A 20,451-nucleotide genomic window follows, 5' to 3' on the forward strand; every position below is an offset into this window, starting at 1 on the left:
AAAAAAAATATATATATATATATATATATATATATATATATATATATATATATAGGAGTATAGATTGAAAATTACAGAAATTAAATAATACGAATAAAAGTGATGAGGTTCAGAGTTGGGAGCATAAGTACACAGAGGTCATCATTCATTCCTGGACAATGCTTTGTATTACAATGTTTTTATGCTTAATTGACTGTGTCAGTGTTTTTCTGTAAAACGAAGTCAACAAAATAACATTTTAGTTGGGTCTTTTGTATTTAAAATTATTCTATTTTATTTGTTTTTATTTTTTTATTCCATTTTCACCTCAAACAAGGCACAGTGCTACTTTGATGTGGGAGGCTATCGGGGACATAAAATGCAGGGATACTATTTATGGAGTTGAGCAGCAAGATGTCTGTTCACATTACATTTGAATTTATGCATGTCAGTACAGTTGGGAAACCACGAAACCGGAAGGGAGTTCCATAGTCTAGCAGTTCTGAGGAAGAAACTATTACAGTAGAAGGTTTCCTTACATCTAGAGATCTCTATTGTATAGGGTGGAACTTTGCTGATTGTCGAGTTTGTCATGGTATTTATGTTGAGGGGATACAAGGGCTTGTATTTCATCAGAGCATCCATCATTAATATACTTGTAGAACAAGCAGAGGGATGCAACATTTTGTCGATAGAACAGAGGTTGAAGCTTGAATGAAACTTCAGGACCTATCAGGTTGGCGACTCTCTTTTGAACCTTGTCCAGGAGCGAGAAACTAGTAGCAGATGCACCAGCCCAAATGTGACAATATACTCCATACATGGGCGAATGGTGGCCTTGTAGAGGTACAGGATACTTTCAGGCATAACTTTCTAGCACAGTAGAGAGAGCCCACCTTCCTCACAGCAGCCCTGACAATACTCTCAATGCATCTGTTCCAACTCGTGTTTCCTGTGAATGTTAAGCCAAAGAGTTTGAAAGAAGTACTTTGAGGTAATGTATCTTTAGCAATAGCTATTGGTGGTTGAGAAAGTTTCTTGTAATTATTGAAGGAAACAAGCTTGGTCTTGGAAGCATTGAATATGACCATCCATTTTTGTCCCCATTCCACCACAGACTGGAGATCTTCCTCTAGTGTTTCCGCCATTTCCTTAGACATGTATTCATTTGTTTTTCCATCGTGCCTGTTATAGAGCATGGTGTCATCAGCAAATATACTCATGTCGGAAACGATTTTATTAGGGAGGTCATTTATGAATATTAGAAATAATAAAAGTAGGCCCCTGATGTACACCCACATTTATATCATATTGTTTAGATGTACGGTCGTCGAGGACAACCTGGATTCTTTAAGAAGGATTTAATTATGTTAAGTATTCGTCCAGTGATACCATAAGATCTGATATTACCTTTATATTTATGCTTTGCCTGTGTGCACACTAGCTACTGACCTAAATAAAATATTTGTATAAACATATAGAATTACATCAGTAATTTAATTTTATATAGATAAATTATGATTTCTGATCATTTAAAGAAAGAAAACACCCATGGTTGACTTTTTATTATGAAATGATGGGTTACTTTCTGAATTCATTTCAGGTAGTGGAGTAAATTTGAGGTGGTTACTCGACTTGCTATTTGCTTTCTCGCTTTCTCTCACCACTTGAAATAGTTTCGTTCAATGTTTAAAAAAAGATGCATGTTATACTTGCTATGGATAGAATTGCATGTTTATTTATATACAAATAAGTATACATTGATCATTAGTATACAGTGGCAGCTGACTCTCTGTCTCCCTCACTCCAACACATTTCCTTCTGCACCCCTGTTCCTCTATTGTTACTTTAGCTTCATTCAAAATCACACTGATAAATTTATAGTCTTATACCTATCACAATTTTCATTTTTAGTTGCATAAGAGGGAAAATTTCTTAATTTTAAAATCAATTCCGTTTTCACTTTCAGAAAAATAATTTTTCTTTTCTTTTTATAGTATTTCCTTTATTATTTATTTTCTATATTATTTACAATGAATATAATTATTAAAGCAAAATTTAAAGCTTTCATTATATCTTAAAAACAAAAAAGCTTATATCTTTAACAAAAAAAACTTACCTTTTATATATCCCTTTCAGTTTTAAGATCTAACTGTGCTTTCCTAGGCCCCAACTATTTTGATTACTAGTTTCTTATAAAATCCTATTTTATATAGATGAAAACTTTTGAGGATAAATATTTCTAAAATTAAAAGAAAAATACTTTTTAAGAATTTAATTTTTATTCATATGTTGAAATATTCCAGACTAAGTTGGGCAATAATTTTATTTTTAATCAAATGATTATTCTTTATTTTCATTCACCAATAAATATTAGATTCATATAAAAACAGTCATGATTTCATGATCATAACCAATTGGTTCCCTTAGGTATATAAGACAAAACAATTTACATATGTGAAGAAGAGTCGCTTTTAGACTATGGTTATTCATCTCACAAAAATATAAAATCAACAAAATGGGAGAATGAAATAAAATATCTCCAACTAATGTTGTTTGCTCTCTATGCTTCTACCTCTATTTTTATATTTTGCATGCAAGCATAAATAACTAAATTTATCCAGACTGGCCATCCAAATAAGAGGAAAGCAAATGAGAAGACTGAAAAAGATGGAAGATTGGCACAAGATCTGAAACTGTTGATACCATCTGTCAGTATTGAAATTGACACAAATTAACAATGCACGCACGAAAATTATTGAGTATGAGTTGAGTACAAAAAAACAAAAAATAAAAAAATGCATTTGTTTTGTTTCTAAATTCTTTTAAGCAAATGTTCTTAAAAGTTTTCTCTTTTTGCCTTTCAGGGAAATGAAACTATTTCACCTTTTATCCGAAAAGAAATGAATGCTTGGCGACAGCTTTTGGTTCGATCTAACCTTTTGATGCCCAGTTTACAGCTAAATCACTTAAATGGTAAGTAGCAATTGCCATGTTACAAAAATACCCCCTTCCCACACACAATTCTTGGTTTTTCTTATCTTCCATTCATTTGTTAAAAAAATTTACATTTTATGCTAAAGTAAAAGTTAAAATAATTGCTAATTTTATAATGTTTGATTTTACTTAGCCGATATTTTTGTGTACTGTAGAGGCAGGGTGGGTGGGTGGGTAACTATCGTTTTCTAGTGCACTTAGGGACCCAAAATTGGAAAGTGTCTTTTTTTCTTTTTACAAATGAGTCACCACTTGATGATTAGTGTTTAATGAATGTAGTAATCATTAGTGGTGGAAATTGGGTATAATCTGATTAAGGGAACAGCTCAACAAGAACTTGTTTACATTGGACTTAGACAACCATATTGTAGTCAGCCAAAAATCAAGCCAATGGAACAGATCCACAGGAAAGAAGCATTCTTGATGGAATTTGTATTTAGATTTAGGCACAAATAGAGAGTGGAGTAACTTGTTGATAGTGGTTGTAGCTAGATGAGTGTCTTTCTTTGTTTTTTTGTAAAAGTTTGGCAAGTAGATGAGCACTTGCCATGAAAATATTGATAGAGCAGAGACAGGCTTGCAATGTCTTTTGTGGGAAAAAGTTTGCAGAGAAGAGAAAAGGGGCATCACTTATTAGGTTTCAGGCCGGTTTTGAATTTTATCAAGGCAAGATAGGGTACTCTGATCAGCTCCTGCTCAGATGCGACAATAGTACTCCATTTTAAGACATAGCTGGCTCTTATACAGGTAAAGAATTGTGTCGAGAGGGAGATACCTTCTGGAGCGGTAAAATGATGCAAACATTTTTCTGGTGACTTTGGCAACAGAATTTATGTAAGCCTTTTAGATCAAGAGTGAAAGTCAGACCCAGAAGCTTGTCAAAGCAGGGAGTTTCTTTGAGACGAGAGCCATTCATATTAATTGGAGCCAAGTGGGGATCAGAGTATTTATGCATGGTAAAGATAGAAGCTTGGTTTTGGATGTGTTAAAATTAACCATCCAACTTTTGCCCCATTGCACCACATGTTCATGGTTGGAGCAGAGAGACTCAGATCTTGGTTACTTTTGAAGTGTTGCTATAGATGGTAGTGTCATCTACTTATATGTCAATGAATGAACTTAGAATGTAATTTGGGAGATCATTGATGAAGATAAAGAGAATTGGACCCAGCATGGATCCTTGAGGCACACCAGCATTGATATTTTGAGCTTCAGACTTCGATGACTACTTGAAAAACCTGTTGGAGAGAAAAGATTTGATGGTTGAGATGACATTTCCAGATAGTCCATAGCTGGAAATCTTCTGAAATAGACCTTTATGCCAAACCCTATCAAATCCCTTTGATATGTCCAAAGCTATTGCTCTTGAGAGGAAACCCCTGTCGATAGATACACTGATCCTATGTGAAATTATAGTCAGTACATCAGCTGTAGATCTTGCAAGATGGAAACTATATTGCTTGTCACTAAGTAGGTTGTTTTTGTTGAGATGATTGACAATTTCTCTATTTAACACGGATTCAAGCAACTTACTCATGACATACAAAAAACTTATTGGTCTCTACTGAGATGCAGAAGACCGATCTCTGGTATATTTAAATAGTGGGCAAACTAATGAAGTTTTCCAAGGTGTTTGGAAGCATTTCTCCTTTAGGCATCAATTGAACAGCTTTGCAAGAATGGATGCTACTTCCAGTTGCAGCTTTTTGAGTACTATAACTGAAATATTGTCAGGACTAGTTGCTTTGTTAGCATCAAGGTTCTTGATGTGTGGCAATATTACAAATAATTATATAGATGTCGCTCCGATTATTTTCTGTCTTCTGAGGAAATTTGTGAAGTAGGTGGCCCTGATTTCATAGGGTTGAGTTTGATGTAAAATTCTTGGCAAATTGTTTGGCTTTGTCAGATGCTGATGAAATCACCTCGGGTCTGTTGATGATGGTCAGGATAGAGGACACATCTGTTCAAGACCTTGTTTCTCATGGGAACCAAGCCTCTGTTTCTCTACTTTGGACATAATGGATTGAGCGTATGATTCGTGTTTTCTATAAGACTTTTGTAGTGATTGCTGGCAGTTCTAAAGGCGACTGATGTACAGTTGAAATGTAACTGAGAATTTTTGTATTTTTCAACTTTTCCTAGTTGATAAACATGGGTTAAATGAAAGATTATTTTTTTAATTAAAAAAAAATTTAATAGTTAACTTTAATAAGATGCCACAATCAAATCAATTTTCTGATAAGTGTACTCTGTAAATAATTTTGGAAGGTTGGTCTGTCACATGAAAATTGAGATTCAGTTGTTGGTGTAACTTTAATCACAAAACATTGAATTATATTTTATAGTTTAGTTTTTCTTAAAAATTGAAATAGCCACTCTTATTATGGCTCTACATTAAAAAGTATGAAAGAGTGGCAATCAGTGTAAAATTAGTAATAGTTCAACTTAGTGATATTAACATTTAGTTTGAGTGGCATTATTAACTCTGATGGGCTGCCATTCAGGTAACTGGCTAGCTGCACACGTAGCAGACCTCACTCCACACTTCCCAGATCCTCTACCATGAGGATTATCTGCAGAAAGCATCTATGCTATCTGATCTTCCGCATCAGTTCTTTCCAAAACAACTTAGCTCAGCATTTCTTCCATCTACCAGGAATTTCCAAATCTCTGTTTTGATCTCACTACTAGCATTCCATGTGTCAATACCAACAAAACGTTTTTTATCTATTAATGACTATCAATGTTCAGGAGGCCAAGCTGTTCCAGCAGACTTTGCTATCACACAGTTGCTCCATCTTCATATTAGTATGAATAATTAAGGATATTTTAGTATGTTATCGCTGCTTTTGAAATTGAGATTTGTTTATTATTTTGTTGTAGAGAGCTTCAAAAATTTGTAGTCTTGGTTTACTTCTTTTAGAATGATCTCCAAGCATTTTCTTGCCGTGGATGTGGGCATGAATTTATTTTAACATGTTGTTGTACAAGATTTCTCTAGAGATTGTATTAGACAGCAATTTCTTATTCAAACTTTAGTTAGATATTTAATTGAAAGAAAATGTAAAAATGTACAATTTGCTGTTTTCCTTCGCTTTTAATAATTTTTCTTTTAATAACTTAGGTAGAATTGCGAATAATCAGTTTTTAAAGAATGTTTTTTTCAACTTTTTCCCAATGTTAAGATAATTGAATGAAAGGATCAATAGGCAAAAGCTGTCAATTTTGTTTGTAAATATAAATATCTACACACAGGCTGAATCATCTTTCCTTCTTGGCAATAATTTTCTGTAGGACAGGATATTCAACAGATGTTAACCCTTGTTTCTCTCCTCTCCCTCACCTCAAAATGTATAATTGATTTTATATCTACCTTATATATATTTTCTGCTCTCTGATTCTGGTTATTAATGTCATATGGATCCCTACCCCTCCCAATTTCTCGGTATTTTTTTTTTGTTTTTTTTTTTTTAAATTTCAACTTATTGATTAAAAGATAAATCAGAATTGTTGATTGACATTACGGTTTTGTGCATCTAGAGAAAGCTTTTGACAGTGTCACGAGAGGTTGTCTATGGTCTTTGCATAACCAATGGGAAAATAATTGGTTGGTGAAGATTGTTGAAGTAATGTACAAAAATACTTGGTCATATTAGAATTAATAACACAGTGGCATTTTTAAATTTAAAGTGGAAATACATTTAGGGTTCTGTACTGAACGTGTTACTTTTCAATTTTGTACGAGTTGTTCAGAAAAGATGTATGCTGATGATTTAGTACTTGCCTATGATACAATGAATGACCTACTTATTAAAATCTTTGCAGAATACTATTGAAAGTAAATGAGAAAGTGGATAATAAGGCCAAAGTAATGATTAATAGTTGTGAGGTTGAAAAGTTCCTAAAAAGAGGAAAGTTATCCTGCTTAATTTATGGAAAGGAAATTGGTGCAATTCAATTTTTTATGGTATATATAAGCATTGAGTACACAATAATTGCAGTGGAATTAGACAGGTTGAGAGAAGATAAACAGTTTATGTGCAAGAAATATAAGATAATGAAGATGGATGACAACTCTGACATGTATAATAAAGATATTGAGGTTGTCAAAGTTTTGTTACCTTGGTGATACCATTGGAGCACAACGCGGAGCAGGTTCTAGTATTATTAAAGGAGTTAGGAGTGGATAGGCTAAGTTCAGGGAACTTCAGTCTCTTTATTAATCAAGTGTTATCTTAGTTGATCAAAGGAAGAGTTTATCAAGCACAATGTGATATCTGGAAATGAAACCTGATCAGTGAGGGTTGAGGACATGTTGTATGGAGAAAAATGATATAAGAACATGGTAGATGTGTAATGTGAGCCTTAAAAACAGGCTCACTTCTGATGACCTCGGAGGAAGATTAAATCTGAACAGTATGGGTAGATGTGTGCAGAACAAGAGACTTTGATAGTCTGACCACATTAAAATAATGGATGAGAGTTCTTGGTTCAACAGATCTATAACAGTTAAGGTAGCAGATTCAATTCACAAAGGAAGTCCAAGGAAAACATAAGAGGAAGTGGTAAAAAGACTTGAAAGAAGGAAAAAGATCTGTTCAGAGATAGGTTAGTTTATAATTCAGTTTTTAAAGCCGTCCAACACATGGCAGCATATTATATATGGATGATGAATAGGGCTATGACAACAGAATATTCTTTTCACTGCTTTGACTCTTGAGTATAGATCCGACAAAGTTAGACAGTTAATCAACTGAGAACCACATTACTCTATATAAAAGCAGATAAAATATCATGGATACACATTCGAGAGTCAAAACAATGAAAAGAATATGCTGTTGTCCTAGTCCTAATGATGAATGAGTTGCATGTTCTAAAAATATTTTTATAGCAGATTTCTAGATTAAAATAATTATAAATTCTCAGTTTTAATATAAAATTAATGACTAGATGCTTTTTTTCCATCTGCAGTAATAACATTTTACATATTTCTTTGTAAGTTCCTATCATTAATATATATGGCAGTGTTAAAAGATTTTTTTAAGAGAAATTCAACAACAAACATTTTATAGGTAAGGGGAGTGGCAGTGACATGTCCCTTTTTACTTGCCTCCCTATGAGGGTGAAGTTAGACATGGTCAAGTTTAATAAGGTTGAAATCCAGCTGTTACAATTGAACACTTTGGACAGGAATAAAATTTACTTAGTTCTACCAGCATTGTTTAAGAAATGAGGGCACTTCAGGTAATGTGAAATAATAAACCTATCATTTCTGCAAAAGAGGTAATACCTGGGATGATACTGACATCAGACAGATACATGTTGATCTTAATTTTTTGTGTGTGCGTGCTATTTGAATACAGATTGAATTGTTTTCTTTACTATTGAGTATTTATTTAAATAAGGAAACTTGAAGCAAATTTAAAAAAAAAATCAACTATATTTTGATTTATTTTTATCTTAGCAATATGCCAGTTGTAATGGTGAAATTTTATATGAAGTTCATACACTTAATACTTAATGATAAAGCATTAACATGCAAAAATATACTTAAAGAAAATAAATATTGTAGATTATATTTTATGAATAGTATTATTTAAAAATTTTACAGCGTTTTGTTTATCTTTATCCCATCTATTCTAATATTAATGTTTCTGAGCATTTAAAGAAAAAGTGATACTCTTTATCAGCACTGCTTATTTCCATACATGTATTTGTACAAAGAGAAAACGCATATGCAAATTAGATGGCAAAATAATAAATCTCTTTATTTCTGTTTAAGAATAAGAAATACTCATAATAATTCTTCTATATAATATCGAAATAAAAAGATTTGTTATACAGGAAGAATGTCTTAAAAGATGTATTTCAAAGTTTATGAATTTTAGAATAAATAGTTGTAGTTGTTGTGACCTAATGAGTTACTAGTGTGCATATTCTAATGAAAACACAGTTAATCAACATAGAACACCTGATTGATTTGTAACTGCTTTAAACTTCCAGGTGTCATAAGTTGGGAATTAGAAATTAAGTAATGGTTACCATTGCAGGCTGTATACTTGGTATGCTGTGTTTAAGTTCTGTCAGGAGTTGTAAAGTCAGTCTCTCTAATGTTTTTAAGAACGGTATGAATGTACCCCATTAAGGTTTGCATGTAAAAGAGGAGGCGAAGTCTGTTATGATGGTGCTTAGGTAAATCTTCAATTTGTGCAGTTAATGATGAAAATGAAGTTTTAAATTGAAACTTAACTATAAGGTGCCTTCAATAAGTTTCCAGACTTTTTTCGTATGGGCACTTTTATTGATAGTACACACATAAACATCTAATCCCTATTCAAAGTAATCTCCTCCAGCTGTAATGCACTTGTTGTACAGTTCCAACAATTTCAGGAAAGTCCCCTGGAAGTCCTCTTGTGTGAGTGTGTCAATGACCCTCGTCATAGCCTCTTTCATCTCAATTGTCTCATAACAGCCTCTAAGTTTTTTTTTGAGCTTAGGGAATAACCAAAAGTCATAGGGAGCAAGGTCTGGACTATAGGAAGGGTGAGGAACTGTCTTGATGATCATCTTGGTCAAATAGTCTGTGATAAGGATGGAGTTGTGGATGGGTGTATTGTCCTGGTGGAAATGCCACTGACCTGATTTTAAGAATGCTGGCCTCTTCCGACAGAATCTCTTCCTGAACTCCCTTAAAACCTCAACATAGTATTCCTTGTTGACTGTCTGTTCAGTGAGAATCCAGTGCATGTAAATCATGCCCATGTTGTCAAAAAAGGGATAAGTTTCTCGGTGGATTTGTTCTGTTTGACCTTCTTGGGTCTGGGAGAGCCAGCATGCTTCCACTGGGAACTCTGTCTCTTTATCTCTGGGTTCTAGCAATAGATCCAGCTTTCATTGCAGGTCACCAGAGCATCAAGAACTGCAGGATCTGAATTGATCAACTTGACCATCTCTCTACTGTCATGACAATGTCTTTCTGATCTTCTCTGAGCACCCTTGAGAAAAACTTTGTGCAAATCTTCCGCATCTGCAGTTTCTCATGAATAATTGTATGTACGGTTCCCACTCTGACAGCAAACTGTGCACTTATTGTCTCTTTAGACATAGGACGGTCCTTATCCATGAAATTCTTTATTTGACCAATCAACTCTGATGTTCTGACTTCCTTACTCTTCCCATACCTCTCATCATCCCTCACAGGTCCCTACTTTCCTTGAATCTCTTATGCCACTCAAAAAACTCAATTTATGCAAGATGGGCCAATAGCAGCCTGAAGCATTCCATACGTTTCTGTGGCATTTTTTCCAAGTTTAAAACAAAATTTTATTGTATATCATTCTTCCAAAGTGTCTTCACATCCAGATTGCACTTTTGAAATTCACCAGCTGTGACAATCAGGCTTTATGGGTGTATTTCAATTCCTGCTGTAACTGTTCATTCATAATATATCATAAAAATTGGTCAATCATCTCATAAGATGTATAGCAATTACATATTGAATTTTCAAGAGTCTGTGACAATTTTAAATGCCTGTACAAAAAAGTCTGGAAACTTGTTTAAAGCAGCTCATAACTGACAATCTACTCAGCAATGCATGAGGATGTATTAAAAAAAATCTCAACAGCCAAAATGTTTCAAAAATAATCAAGAGCAATAATCTTGTATGCAGTCAAATGTTAAATATGTTAGTGCACAACTGACAATGGATACGTTCAGACTATGGAATCAATGTTTGGTACTAGTACAGTTTGTTATTCATGCTAAAAACGATTTTTGTATTTTCAGCTGTTTACATAAACAGCTGAAAGCTTTTGAAGTGATTAGCCAATCAGATTGTGACACAGCAGACAAGAATTTTCCAATTGTGAAGTGAGTAGAATTCGTCAGCATTAACATCAACAGAAAATTTGCAACATTTTTTAGATTAAAAAAAAGATTTTTGCTGAAACTTTTAACAAAAAAGATTTTAGAATCTGTCATCTTTTTTCCCCACCCTAAACTCTAATCTAGTTGAACTGGTTCAAAAGCTGTACTAATACAAAAACAAATGAAAGTAATAATTAAACAAGCCTTAACTTTCTTGTTAAAATAAATGACTCGTTTTATTATATTTTCTTTGACAAAAACAAAAATCCTTTTTTAAATATAAAATTTGGCATATGGTGAGAGCTTAAATCTGGTCCAACTTAAGGAATTAACAAATTTTATTGCAGACATGATTATAGAAAATTGAAATCATATAATGCAATAATTGGTTATGTGGAATTCAAATTTTATTGGAAACTACATTGTGTTCAATTACATTCTAATATTGTCGGGGAGAGGGGAAAGCTATGAATCTACATTGAGGAAACTAAATTGGATCAATTACTTTATTAGAGAGAGGAATAAGTGATTTAATAGAACATTTCAAAATGACATTTCGAGCTATGAAGATTTTTCTTCTCAATCTTGAAGGTTATTAAGAAAGATTAAAAAAATAAACTACGTTTATTAACAAATTGAATTATTTTGCTTAATAGAGGAATTTATTTTTTTCACAAATTGTCAGGTGGGATTAAGGGTAGCAATATTCCATTTTTAGGCAGAATTAGGTCAATTCAAAAATGATGGTAAAACATTAAGACCGCATGTTTGGAAACTATCAGATGAAATATTTAATAGAATTTGATCTGTATATTGATATTGTATTAAGTGTAAATGCTCTGCAATCATCAAACATCCATGTTATGATTGATCATAGTGGTAGAATCTTTAAACTAAGGAAGAAATTTAAAAAAAAAAAAAAAAATTATGGTTTCTTTTAATGCTTTGAATTTGTTTAGTGTTTAATTCTAAAAAGGCTCCATTTATTATGTAAAGGTTACATTCTTGTCTTTGAAAAATTGACTTATTTTTTAGCGTGTGCTGGTGTGAATCTGACTATGCAGAACACCCTTCATGAGAATTGATTAAAAACAAAAAACAGCAACACATCCCATTGTGTTATTTAATAGATTTCGGATTAAAAATTTGGTCAACATTCGCTTGATAATCTTGTTTGCACATATGATTTTTGAAAGTTTGTGGGAGTGATTACATTTTCTTTTTCTATTTACTTGTTTCTACACAGGGGCTGAGTTCCTGAAGGCAAAAACAACCATATTAATTCAGCATCAGCCCCCACTTCCTGATCAGTAACACTTAATTTTGCAGTCATAATTGAAAACTTTTTATATTAAATAAACAAATATAACAAATTAATATAAATACAATTAGTTCACTATTTACAAGATAGATATGAAAATTATTGCATCATGGTGTTCCATAGTTAACTTGAATGTTATTTGCCTTATTTAAAATAGTAAAACTATAGTAGTGCTTGTAACTTATTTTTCCACATTGATAACTGATGCCGTTGATTTGTTTCAAACAAAAAAAAACAGTACTTATGCAGAATACAGACTGCGTTATTGTCAGTATATTTCAGGTGGGTTATGTAAACTGTTGGAAGGTGTCGAATGAAAACTTTGGTTTTTAACTCTTGTCAAATTACAGCAATATCATTTTATGAAGAAAATACAATGGAAAATTGTAAGGAAATTTAATAAGATTAAAAGGAAAAATTTGAAATCTGGGAGGGAAGGGGGGGGGGCATATAGCAAGTTTAATGATTTTTTTTTGGGGGGGGGGGTTTGGTTTTTTTTGCTTACTCCTTTTCAACCATACCAATTATAGGTTGTGCTTCTGTTAAGATTTAGGGTTAGAGTGTTTCGTTTGCAGACTCTCTGGATTTAAGCACAAGCAACAGCAAAGAAGAAGGGATAAAGGAAGTGGAAGTAAGCTGCTTTACAAAGTGTACTTTGATAATCTCAGCCAATATGGAGACTAAGTTACCTTTTTTTTTTTTTCTTTTCTTTTTTTTTTTTCAACTTGTATGTACGTGTACATGTACAGCAAATATTAATTTCACCTGAGGGTTTCCATTTTTAACAAAATTCTATATTTCCTTCCAGAGACTGAAGTATCTGTCTCAACCCTTCATTCATGTTGATGACTTTAACCAGTTTTCAAACATTTATTGAATTTTCTGCAATATTTTTATTGCATTTACTCATTGTCAGCTACTATGATTTTCATTGACTAAGCAGTTTAGTCCCTTCCGGTAATTTATGTAACCTGCTCAGAATATGCTGATGATAATGTGGTCTCTGTTCTGCATAAGTACCAAAAAATATTTTTTACAGAATTCATTTTAATAATCCTTATTTTCATATTTAAAAGAATTCTCCGTATATAATGAAGTTTTAAGACATGTTAACAGGTTTTGTATTTTTTGTTCCATTCTTTAAGAAAATAGTTAATATTATTTTTTATCATATGAATTTATCACTAATGGAGATTTGGTATCTGTCTGTCTGAAGCCATAACTATACTATTAGTTTAGACTAATATACTATCTTCCAATTTATTTGCTAGTGAGGTAGTATCTCATCTGTGGTCATGATACCATCCTCTTAGAGATTAGTCTCCTTGTGGCAATATTTGTTCTCTTGCCATGAGACCATTCCTAGACATTACCTTCTGCTTTGAGAGGGCAATATACTATATGGTCATCTGACCTGAAGGAGTATATTTTTGTTAATTATTTTTCATTTTGTTCCAAAGTAGTCAACATTTCGCTAAAACAAAAATCCTTTTTAAGTTTATTTTATTTCATGCCAAATGGTAATGATACTTCATAGCTTTTTTTTTTTTTTAGCCACAAAATCTAAAAACTTTTTAGTTTCATCATCCGATTGATCTAAAAAGGCCTTTGCAATTTATCTCAACTAATTTTATTTTGCTTTTGATATTTTCAGACTCTATTCGTTTCTTTCATAGCAGTCAGCCATCAAATCAAAACCAGCAAGAAAAGGGAGATAAAGAGGACAAGGATGATCCCAATAAAGGTCAGTTGAGATTTAGCACATGGCTTTCATTCTTATTTTACTTAACTCACACACGTTTAGCTATTTAGGTAAAAAAAAAAAAATTTTTTTTTAGTTGAGACAAAGAAATACCTTTAAACAGACTTACACTAATTTGATTGTTTTAATACATGAATAAAAAAAAAAAAAGTCAACATTATTCTTCAATTTTGTTAACCCTATCCATGTTATGAAAAAATCCCATTAAAATTAGTCTTTGTGATGGAATAGAAATCCTGCTTGTATTGTCAGCTATTTTTAGATACAATACTTGGTGGGTATTACCAAGTTAGGAACAAAATAATGCATAATAAATATAAAATTAAAAAAAAAATTATTTCAAATGAATACAAATTAAATATATATAAAAAAAAATTTCAAAATAAAATATAGTTAAATTCAGTCTTGACGTATTGGGTGTGAAATTTTAAAAAAAAGTTTCTAATTTGTTTGTAGTCTATAATTTTGTTGTTAACAATTATTTTTTGATCTGAGATTCGGAAAAATCAAATCTTATTTTTGAATATAAAATGAACGTGAACGTTTCTTGAATATACCTACATTGGAATGCATCACTTTTTTCAGATCTTGTTTCACCAGCAACCATGTTTCTCACATTGTGATTTTCCAGCATAAAAGTACAGAACTCTCAGACTGAGTTCAACAAAATAGAAAAAGTTTTGTAATCCAAGAGAATTGTATAACTTGGTGATGTATGTATGTATGTGCGTGTGTGATATTTGACGTCAATTTTAGGTAAGATTGACAATACTAACTCCCTAGAACGACGAACATGACTCTAAGCATTATCATGTTGCAAACATGCTTTTAACATTGTTCTCTTTTCATAGCTCAAGAACACTTCTCAATATTGAGGGTGCTAGCTTCCTGCCATGTAATTGACATTAAAATATTTGTGGATAGCAAGGCACTAGAAACTATTTAGAAAAACAATATTAAACTCTAAATTCTAAGATGTACTTAATTTTTAATATTGGAGATTACTCCCAATTAATTTTATTACCCATTTTTTAAATTCTACCGCACTTGGACAAAATCTTGTCCCCTCTCTACTAAATCCTACTTAAATCTGCAACCATTTAAAAACTGGTAGAAAAGTGTTTATACCTCCCTACCCCCTCGACTAACTTTTCAACTTGAAGAAACTTTTGTGTGTGTGTGTGTGATCCACAGAAAACTGTTTCACTCTTCAGTGCAGCTAGATTAGCACCCATCCCAAACTAGAGTACAAACCTACAACCATCAAGTTGATGGTTAACAGTTCTACCCTCTGGCTCATAGGATCAGTGCCTGCAAACGACCTCTTCAAACATTTGATTGCTGTTTTTTTTTTTTGTTTTGTTTTTTTTAGTGCTCAATTTGTTTGTTTACAGACAAAGAACTTTGTATATATATTTGTACATCCTAGTGTTGGCTAAATAACTTTCCCATAATGTATTTGCATATTTGTTGTGGATCAATGGTTTGTACTTCTATACTCTTTTACATAAATGCACATGGGTATAATGTCACAGGAATGTATCCAAGTAAAAAGTTACAAACTACATTTCAAAATACAATTTGAAAAACATTCATTTTCTTTTCTGACAGAGAAGAATCCCAAGTTCTCTGATTTTGTTTGTTTACAGAAAATTAGAATGACTATATTTTTTCTTTTTCCTTTTTCAGAAGATAAAATTCCAATGTTTCCCCGCATTTTTATTTGGGTGACTTTCTTATTTGCTGCTTACACTGCTCTCCGTACAATGCAAGGGGCCGATTCAAATTTATACAATTTCATCTCATGGAATGAATTCTATCATGAAATGTTAGCCAAAGGGGAGGTAAGTCTGATGGTTTCTTATCACTGTAGTGACTTTTTGTTTTTTTTTCATCTCCTTCATACACTTCATTATCTTTTTACTCTACATCGAATATCTGCAGTAAATTTTGCATTCTAGCTATTCAATTTCTGTTGAAACTTTTGAATATACTTTACTAATACTACAAAAATTAGTGATTGAAAAAAGAATTTGTACATCTGTCGTGATGTGTTCATGTCCATCTTTTTAATAGTAGTAGTTGTAAAAGTTATTAATAACAGCATAAAATCATTTAGTTATTCTTTTGGTGTTTTTTTTTTTTTCTTAGTATACATGTTCATCTTCATGTTACATAATACCCAGTGACTCTTTCTCCAACTCCTCCTTTATAGGTGGAGGAAGCAGCTGTCCTAAACACAACCATTGTTTTGTACTTCAGAAACAAGAGAAAGATCTTATCACTTTATTTGTTACATGTCTTTAGTGACTTGCAGTTTGTAATGCAGCATTCTTAACATGGCAGTTCTAATTCTAACTTTTAAGTTCTAATAGAATTTATGTTTATGATACTACTTTAATACACCCGCATTTAATGTTGCTACAGTAGTAAAATAACCCAAGAAACTATTTTTCTTGTAATAAAAACAATTTTGGTTTTTGTGTTACCTGTTGCTACATTTTCATTTAATTCTCCGTTTTTTTTTACATCTGTCCTGTGTCACCATTTTATGTTGAAAATTCAGTTTTAATTGCAAAATTAAGTATAAACAAATAAAAAATTATTCTTTCCACATCCACTCATTATACGTCCGTCTTCAATAGAATCCTTCCTAGGTATGACAATGAACTACATCTGGTGATATACACATATTTATACATGCATTCTTGATCTGCAGTTACTTTGTTCTAAAGAATTAAAATAATGTATCTGTATACATCTGTATACATGACAGTCTGCATGTCTTCTTCCTCTTTTATCACCCCAAATCTCCTTCTCATTGCTTCACTTTGAAGATAGTGTGATTATTCTAACTTATTACGTAAACATCTCTCTCATCCCACAGGTACAAGAAGTGATCATTCGTCCTGAAGCTGAACTTGCTGTTATCCGCCTATTTGATGGAGCCATAATCAAGGGCAGACCAGTCAGTTTTTTTTTGTTTTGTTTTTCTTTATCTTTTTAAGATGACCAGCTTTGTTGAAAGATGACATTTGTATGAATCACCAAGTTATGATTTTTGACTTTGCTGTTGTTATTGGTTTTCCAAAAAGAATAAAGGTACTCATCGAATGGACTACATGAAGGTTGCCAACCTCTCTAGTGAAATTTGGTGCTATGGATCTGACAGGATTCACCTAGTTGTCAATCCACATTAGTATATATTTCATTATGTCCCAGTTATCAAGTTCCTATCTATTTTCATTGCATTATCCATTTAAAGAATGTTTACTTTTTATTCTACTATTACAGAATTTTTCTATTTTTAAAATTGTATTATGGTATTTAGTTCTCTCCCACTGGAAGAACTGTGACACTAGGGTCGTAAAATGGGATTGAGAAGTCAGTGCCCCCGAGGAGGGGCACTCTGACCTCCAAAAAGTGCGTGGACAGCCCCATTGATATCTCCCGTTGAGGGCACCTCAGGCGATTAGAAATAAACTAACCCCTTCCCAAAGAGAGAAGACAAAGCCTGGTAGGGTGGACCTCCTAGAACCGCACAGAACTTAATATTCACTGCAAAATCAACAGAAACCAGGTCATTATAAGAATGGTCTAATCTTTGTTGATTTTGGGGGCTCAGGATAAAATCCCTGGTGAATTGTATTATGATAATAGCATAAAATGTAAATGTCCTGGGAACAGATTATGTAATGAAAAGCATAGTGTAGAAAGTAACATTGAAACCCGAAAAATGAGGTAGTGTGTGTGTATATATGTGTATGTATATATATATTCTACAGAAAATGAGTTCAAACATAGATGTAATTATTATAACACTAGCGGGGGGTATCCGGCGTTGTCCTGGTGTGTTGAGGTGGTGTAGTAAGAAACTGCAGCGGAGGGGGTAGTTAAAAATGGTAGTAACGGGTTTATCCAACGTTGCCAGAGTAGAGTAAGGACCTTGGGGAGGGAGTCGAGGGTAAAAATAAATAAATTGGTAGTAGAGAGGGGGGAGGTGCAAAATAACAGTAGGTAGTTTGAGTGGAGAGAGGGGGGAAAAAAAAATGGTAGTAGGCAGGCAGGCTCGAACCCATGACACGAAGCAGGAAAAGAAAGTGTAAAAAAAACGTGACGTCTTAGTTGATGTCTCCATGGCCCAACCGGAAGTGGAGACCGTTGAAATTAAGCCTAGTCAATTAGAAAGAAAACTATGACTTGCAAAAATGTTGATGAAAAAAGTGGACCCCACCTTGTACAAAACGTCCGAGTTTAGGGTGAAGGAATTAATGTTTTTGGACAATTTTTCGATATTGTCAAAAGTTTTTGTGAGACATACAAACACACACGCACACAAATTTTGCCTTTTATATATATATAATCATTAAAAAAAATGAACAGTGAAAATTTGACATCATTATTAAACTATATTTACAAAAAAAAAAAGAAAAAGAACACTTGAATAGATTGGAATAAAATGCTTAAATCGATCATATAAAGATAAACATGAAAATAATTTGCTTCTTAGAATCTGGTACTCACAAAAAGACTGAAGGTTGCCAATGTGTTCACTATTGAACAGTTTTAATTATTAAAATATTTTCTCTTTTTCTGAGATTTCTTTTTTATTTAGACAATTTGAATCATAGTGTAAATTTCTTTTGGGAATGAAACCAAAATAAAATAGGTGACGGACATTAATTTTCCAATTCCTTATAATATGCAGAATATTTTTTCTAGGCAAATTTATTTTAAATATTTCTTCCTTTCCTACCCATACAGGTGACATTGCCATTATTTACAATGAAAATCCCTGATCCCTACAACTTTGAAGAAAAGATCCGTAAAGCTGAAGAGGAACTCCACATAAAAAATTCAGACAAAATTTCTGTCTCTTATCACCGTGATAGGTAAGGAAGCCATTTGACTTTAATTTTGTCAGAGAGAAGAATGAAACTGAAGAAGACTAAAACTAAGCCCTCCGTAGAAATTCAAAATTCACAATCATGCCTATTTTCTTATTAAGCAATGCTTTGAATCCATGCTTTTTATTTTTCTTCTAAAGGTTTTTTTTTTCAATTTTCTTCTCTTCAGTTCTTGGACTCCATTGATTTTCATGGGGGTGATTGCATTAGCTGTCTTCTTGTTTGCGCGTAATATGACAAAAGTCTCTTTGCCAAATCCGACTGAAATGTTTGTGAGTATTTATCTTAATTTTTCTTTTTCACAAATTTGATTTTTTTTATCTCCCTTCATCTTTCATTCCTCCTTTTTATATTTTGTTATTTTTATCTAATGTTTAAATTAAAATTGAGCATATATACATAAAAAGCGAATTCCACTATAAAAAAACAAACAAAATTTATAAAATTCTGTTTTTGTTTTACATCTTGAAAAAGTAGCATCATGAAGTATATAAATGGCAAGATGATTTGAATTATTCTAAAACCCAATCTTTAACTGGAATTTATTAAATGAAAAAGCCATAATTCTAACCCTATTTAAATTTTGTTTTGTTTTTATATTGGGAGTTGGGGGTAACAAAAGTAGCCACAATTATCACTTATTTAAAAAAAAAAAAAAAAGTATTAAATATAAATTAAAAAATTTATTTCAAATGAATATAAATTGAATATTTTAAAAAAAAAATTTCAAAGTAAGATCTATTGTTGAATTCAATCTTGACATATTGGGTGTAAAATTAAAAGAAAGTTTTAAATTTGGTTATACAGTAGAACCCCAGGATATGGCATTACAAATTAGTAACAAGTAACATTATAACACTGTAAGGCAGAGCAAATACTATAATCAGGGTTCGGAAAAACATCATATTCCACATCATAACCTGAAAAAAACATATCCTAGGATCATCATATATCAGGATTCTACTGTAGTCTATGAATTATTTTTTAATCTATGATTCTGAAAAATCAAATTTTATTATACTACTCTCTTGCTGCCTTTTCGCTTAAGACATTTTTTAAGTCTTTTTGCTTTTCTTTTTCCTCATGATGCAATTTACTTGACAATATGAAAGAAAATCAGCAGGCGACAATACAACTTCACTTTATTGACTGATATTTTGATAAAAAAAATAACCTGGAATTATTATAAATCCATTTAAACTGAAAAAAAAATTAAGTTCTTCTCTTGATTACGACAGGGCAAAATAATTTCTTTAAAATCTTCAATTGCCAGTTTCTTTATTTTGTCTTTCTTAAATCTTGTTTAAGGGATGTGCTTATGAATTTCACTCTGCTTATAGGCCAGTCACTCAACTCCTTATTGTCCTTATCAAAGTATAGTTTCTGTTTCTGTTTGGGGATTGGAGAGAGATTGCTTTATCATCAGTTGTCTGAGGCGCCTCTATCAGAGAATACCAAAAGATTCAATCAAGGCAAATTTTGCACTTATCCAGACTGCCCACTATTTGAGGAAGCTGTGTCCCCCACCACACCATCACCATTCGATTGATTTCGTCTATAACCTATTTGCACTAGGAAATCGTAAATAAACTTGTCTCTTTTGATAAAAATTTATT

The 20,451-nt window shown here is 32.3% G+C and overlaps 1 protein-coding gene across 2 annotated transcripts in view; it reads left to right on the forward strand.

The window, feature by feature from the left end:
• LOC145292886 (mitochondrial inner membrane m-AAA protease component paraplegin-like) overlaps nucleotides 1–20,451 on the forward strand; it is a 99,362-nt gene that overhangs the window by 53,530 nt on the left and 25,381 nt on the right. For both annotated transcript variants that reach the window (XM_080139017.1, XM_080139027.1), the window contains exons 2-7: nucleotides 2,847–2,955; nucleotides 13,821–13,910; nucleotides 15,618–15,772; nucleotides 16,816–16,896; nucleotides 18,693–18,820; nucleotides 19,005–19,107. In XM_080139017.1, coding sequence (XP_079995143.1) covers nucleotides 2,847–2,955; nucleotides 13,821–13,910; nucleotides 15,618–15,772; nucleotides 16,816–16,896; nucleotides 18,693–18,820; nucleotides 19,005–19,107 — 666 coding nt within the window. The remainder of the gene's footprint in view (nucleotides 1–2,846; nucleotides 2,956–13,820; nucleotides 13,911–15,617; nucleotides 15,773–16,815; nucleotides 16,897–18,692; nucleotides 18,821–19,004; nucleotides 19,108–20,451) is intronic.

Source organism: Euprymna scolopes, chromosome 2, assembly GCF_053919585.1.
Source record: "Euprymna scolopes isolate OS-2025 chromosome 2, ASM5391958v1, whole genome shotgun sequence".
In the NCBI taxonomy this organism is placed as follows: Eukaryota; Metazoa; Mollusca; class Cephalopoda; order Sepiida; family Sepiolidae; genus Euprymna; species Euprymna scolopes.